At 45.7% G+C, this 5,266-nt stretch overlaps 1 protein-coding gene across 1 annotated transcript; it reads right to left on the bottom strand.

Moving 5' to 3' along the window:
- Window positions 1-213: 213 nt before the first annotated feature.
- On the bottom strand, window positions 214-1,776 carry LOC143326066 (homeobox protein MSX-2-like). Its single transcript, XM_076739537.1, has 2 exons — window positions 1,476-1,776; window positions 214-841 (listed from the first exon to the last, which is right to left on the bottom strand). Exons 1-2 carry the CDS (start codon window positions 1,759-1,761, stop codon window positions 393-395), a joined length of 735 nt encoding a protein of 244 aa, XP_076595652.1. The 5' UTR covers window positions 1,762-1,776; the 3' UTR covers window positions 214-392.
- Between the last annotated feature and the right edge of the window lie 3,490 nt (window positions 1,777-5,266).

The following is a 5,266-nucleotide window of genomic DNA, read 5'->3' as shown; positions in this document are numbered from 1 at the left end:
CATATTCAAGGCTAACAAGTGAAAAATAATATTCCCAATGCCGGGAATATTCAACTATTAGAAAAAAAGGCTACAATACATGCAATCTGGTATTCAGGGCAATGATCAGACACATGGGGCCTGATTAATATTCCATTCATGATCAGTGACCTCTGCTGAATCAGCAATGGCAGACACCAAAGAAGGATCTCTGAGATGCTGCATCCTTGTGCCTCTGTCGCGAAAAGTGAAAGGACTTTTAGAAATTCTCTTTGTGACTCGAGACCAGTGAAGATCATGAAGCTTCAGCTCCACTTCAGGTCCTCGGTCAGGTCTTTAATAAGGTGCGTGACTTCATGATATACTCTTGTCCTCAGATCCACAGCACTTTGTCTGCGTGTTGCTGCTTCCTCTCAGGAGAGATGGAACAGGCTGTGGCCAACCTGCGAGGCGTACATGGCCAGATGTGCAGCAGGGAGAATCGGGCTGCGGCCGTATGAGCAGCCCAGTCCGTAGAGTGCTGCTGATCCAGCCTGCAGGTTAATACTGAGGGGGAAACCGAAGGACGAGATGCCTGGGTGGAACACAGCTTTGGGCCCGATGCCAGCCGCTACTTTGAGTTTCTCCACCTCGGCCTCTTGGAGCCTCTTGGCTTTAGCTCGCCGGTTTTGGAACCAGATCTTCACCTGCGTCTCGGACAGCGACAGGGAGGAGGAGAACTCGGCCCGCTCGGCGATGGACAGGTACTGCTTCTGACGAAACTTTCTCTCCAGGGCCAGGAGCTGTGTGGTGGTGAAGGGAGTGCGAGGCTTACGGTTGGTTTTGTGCTTCCTCAAGGGGCAGACTGCTGGACTGAGCTGCCCTGGAGGACATGAGACACATGTTAGGCGGACTTAGGTGTCCACTTTAATGTTAACATACTATTTCATTGATTTAATGTCCAAAAAACTGAGTAAGACCTATAACGATTAGTCAGTTATCCAGGCCACTGATAGAAAATGACATGACAATAAATGTTGATTAAACTTTATTTACTTAAACATACTAACCTTCCCCTTTGTTTGCTACTATTTTAGATTCTACATCAATGTAACTGATCATCTTTGAGTTTTGGAGTTGCCTAAACTTACAAAATTACTATAAAAATATCATCAGACTCAGCCCTAAATAGAAAAATTAGAGAAAAAAGTAATAAATATTTAAAAATTACATTCGAATTTATTTATTTATTTATTTTTTATCAATTTATATTTTGTTCTGCCTTTCGTGTGTGTATTCCTTTACTTAAAAAATGAACTGAACCTGTTTATTATCTTTAACCTGTTCTCTCTCCTCATTGTTATGAACTCAGGGATTTTTAACTCAAACGTTTCATGTTACTTTGGATCCTTCCTTGAGTGATTTAAGGCACCCAAAGACGTCCAACGATTACATAAGGTGTTCTTTGACGGTAAAGCCGTATCATATGTTTCAAGACATGATCCGGGATCACTTACGGGGTGGTGTTGACATCTTAACGGGGCTGGGTATCCAGGGCGCACAGTCCCCTCGTTCCGATGGCTCTGATTTGATGGACACTAGCTGTCTGGTCAAGTCTTCCGGCCTGTGTGCCTGATGATCGGTCACAGAGTAACTTCCCTCTTTTCTGTCCGTCGCCTTCAGCGGCCTCCTGTCAGACATGAGCGCCTCCACGCTGAACGGCAGACACGACACCTGCGCCAAGCGCTTCTTCAGCCGCGGTGGTTGGACACCGTCGTCCCTCCAGTCTCCAGGGGAAGCCATGCTTTCTCGTTTGTGGCCGAGATCGATATTTAATTCCAATCCAGAAAACTCATAACTTCTTGGCCACGGAAGGCAAAATGCAGCGAGGACACGTTGAGGCGTTAAGTTGTCGGAGTTTGTGCTGGAAAAACTTCGGGAGGCGCTCGGGACTTTGAGCCAATGATGCGTCCTGATCCCGGGGATGGGGGGAGACTTGTGATTGGACGGTGTGTTTGGGGTGCTCTGCATGGGATCCCTGTGGTGCCACACCCTCAGCGAGACAGCCGGTCAGCTGCACATCAGCCTCATTTAGCAGTAATTGCGCTGGGAGAAGATTGTTTCTGGAAAATAGCTCACACTGTTTTATCATAATTACTGACAGCAACAGCCCGTATTTTATTCATTTTGCAAACTGCAAACCCTCAGCTGACATTGAAAGCACGGGAAAATAGTCCTGAATTAATGCAAAGGAATTCTGGACGTGGGTGAGGCTTGTATTTTGTGTGAAAAAGAAAAAAAAAAAAAGCCCTGCTAATAGAAGTAAATCAGTCCCCTGTCTGCTAAACTCTACTCCATCCTGCAATTAGGCTGGTGGATTGTCCGGGCTGTGTCTCCAAGCATCAGCGGCACCAGGATGAAAAGCATCAGTGTGACATCTGGAGAGCTGTACTTCCACTTAACAAAAGCTGACAGAGCTCCTAATTCAAGCCCTGACTCGCAGGACCTGACACACCAAGTGTGGGAGTAATCACAATGGTAATCAATAAGAATCACAGTGCTTTTAAACTTCAGATATCACTGTGCAGCAACCACACACTTAAATGTGAGAGGCAGTTGGGAGATGGATTATGGTTTTGGGAAGGCTTTAAAATGACTGTCATTACATTGTTATTATTAACACCTTGTAATTAGGCCTGTGGAATCCGGTTCTTTTAAGCAGGATTTAACGGTAATGATGGAAAATTGCTACCTTCCTGAGGTGTGTGGCGCCCGCTGCGATTAGTCCCAGTCTCTGCTCTGTCGGTGGAGACAGAGGCGTCTCATGACTGTTTGAAGCTCATACCTGTAGTGCTCCAGAGTATTAGCAAACATCATGAGAGGTACAGCAGCGGCTATAGCCTTCTTAAACATGGCCTCTAACCACTGGCTGACAGGATAAGGCGATGCAACATCCTGAAAAGCAGCCAAAAAGGGCAAGGATGCTACAGCTGACGTAAGGAGATGAAGAGCAGACAATTTAATGTCACTGAGAGAGATTTAATGCTCATTCAGCCAAGACGTGCTCAGCAGCTGATGCAAAATTAATGTGCTCATTGCATGCTGTGCCCTATAGTCTGCTCCCAGTTTCTATCTATACTCTCACGTCTGCCTCCTTGTCTGCTGTATGTCTCTCTCTCTCTCATATACACATGCCCACGCACACAAAGGCCACCAGTGAGGTGACTGGAGTGTGCTGTCCAGAGCTCTGTGATCTGTGTGCTCTCTGTAATCAGCAGGATTACAGTGGCATCAGGGGCTCGACTCCCCAGCGCCTCAACATCATTAGTCTCCATATGAAGCGAAGTGCTCAGGCGGCGTGAGCTCACTCTGCCGTAAACACATGCAAATCAATCAAGGGGCCTAACTGTCATTTCAGTGCGCTTCCTACAGATGGGTTTATGGTGAGCACGGACACATGGGTGTGAGAATGTGTCTGCGTGTGTGTGCATGTAAACAAAATTGAAGAATTAATCAGGACTTGCTGGAAACATTTGGCCACAGGTTGATAAGAACCTGGAAACCTGGAAAAATCTAGTTCAGGGGTAACAAACGGCAAGGTGGTTGGTTAAAGGCATGTGATGGTAGAGGTGAGGGTGGGGGAAAAAATGAAACTGCAACTGGAAACTGTAACTCCATCCATTTATCCTCCCAACACAGTTATCTGTTGACTGCATCCAAACAAATGTGCAATGTGCTTCATAGTGTTAGCCAACGTTAGCCTGTCAAGCTCCATGATGATACATGTCAAATGCTGACAGGATATTTTATATGGGCTGAGGGTGTTGACGAAGTTACGGCAGAGATTACCCAAAAGAATTTGTCAGATAGCCAAGCTGCTGATGAGGTTTGTGTCGAAGCTGCCGGCGAGCGGTGCAGGGGCGGGTGGAGACAGAGGCAGGGATGACGTTAGATCGACACATGCTACATGAAGGATAAGGCGCAGAGTTACATCTAAGACGAGGTAAGGTATGAAGGGATACTTTCGTGGTTTCTAGGGGGTTTAGTCAAGGCCAGGAGAGAAAATCAGATTATTAGCAAAAATGCATTGGCTTTTTATTCCAAAATAAAACGCGCTCCATCAATGTGATTTAGAAATAGTAGCAGAAGTTTTGTTTGTTTGTTTTCAGTGTTTAATCAGAACATAATCTACAAGACTGTGTTCATGTGTTTGAGCTTAATTGGCTAGTTTAAAACATATGCAGACAACCAGAAGTAGCAGGATTTCTAAATAATGTGAGGGTGATCCAGCAGTGCGGAAGATGCCCCCTGTGATCTCCCACCAGTGCAATTTGTCTTTGTAGCCTTTCCTCCAGTAGCCAGGCCCAAATAGCTTGCTGCTGGCCTCTGGTCTCAGGGCTGAGAGAGTTCCTGCTGGGTCTGTCTCCCACTGTGGGGGAAGACACACAGAGGAAGTCACTGACGGAGCTGGTGCAGCCTGACCATCCAAAGAAAAGGTTACAGAGGCAAAGTGTCTCCGTATGGGGCAGAGCAGCAACAGACCAGAGAGCTAATGTCCTGGGCTCACACTGATCACCCCAAACACCAATTAGCACTGCTCTCTCTTCCGCCTCGCTTCACCTGCATTAGTTCTGCTAGCAACAGAGTGCAGCGCAGACACACACACACACACACACACACACACACACAGCTAAAACATCTACAGTTTGCAACTGTAAATCTTTGTTAGTGTGAAAGTCAACACAAGTGCTTCCCTACAAAGATCCACACGCATTTTGGGAAACTAGATCAGGAGAAAAAAAAGCTTTTACAGATACCTTTTTTCTATTCTCTTTCATTTTATAGGATAGAGAAAACTATAACCATTAAACCATGTTGTCATGTGCGGAATATTTCTGAATACTAAATCCTGGTTCTGGAGCCACAGCTTGGCATCTTACATATGAAATACGGTCAGTTAACCTTCCACACAGCTTTTCAAAGTGAGAGTTAGGTCTGCTTCAGCCGTGGCGATTCTTCCAGGACATCCTTCATCATGCCGAAACGACTGCTACACAGAGCAACCCACAGACTTTTTCACCGTAGCAATCACAGGCCAATCAAGACAGAATCGATATTTCATTTGGAGACAGTCAAAATAAACTACCTATAAAAAAGAGAGGCACAGCCACGGACAACTTCATGATAACTGAGGTTTAATGTTTTAAGTATAGGGTAGGACGGATTACAGCTAAAAGTAAAATGAGCTCTCAAGATGTTTTCCTAAATCTAAGGAGAGGAGTTTATTTGGGGTGCATTTTGGCCTGCA

This window comes from Chaetodon auriga, chromosome 9 (assembly GCF_051107435.1).
Source record: "Chaetodon auriga isolate fChaAug3 chromosome 9, fChaAug3.hap1, whole genome shotgun sequence".
Lineage (NCBI taxonomy): Eukaryota > Metazoa > Chordata > Actinopteri > Chaetodontiformes > Chaetodontidae > Chaetodon > Chaetodon auriga.
This window is presented reverse-complemented; position numbering and strand designations above follow the sequence as displayed.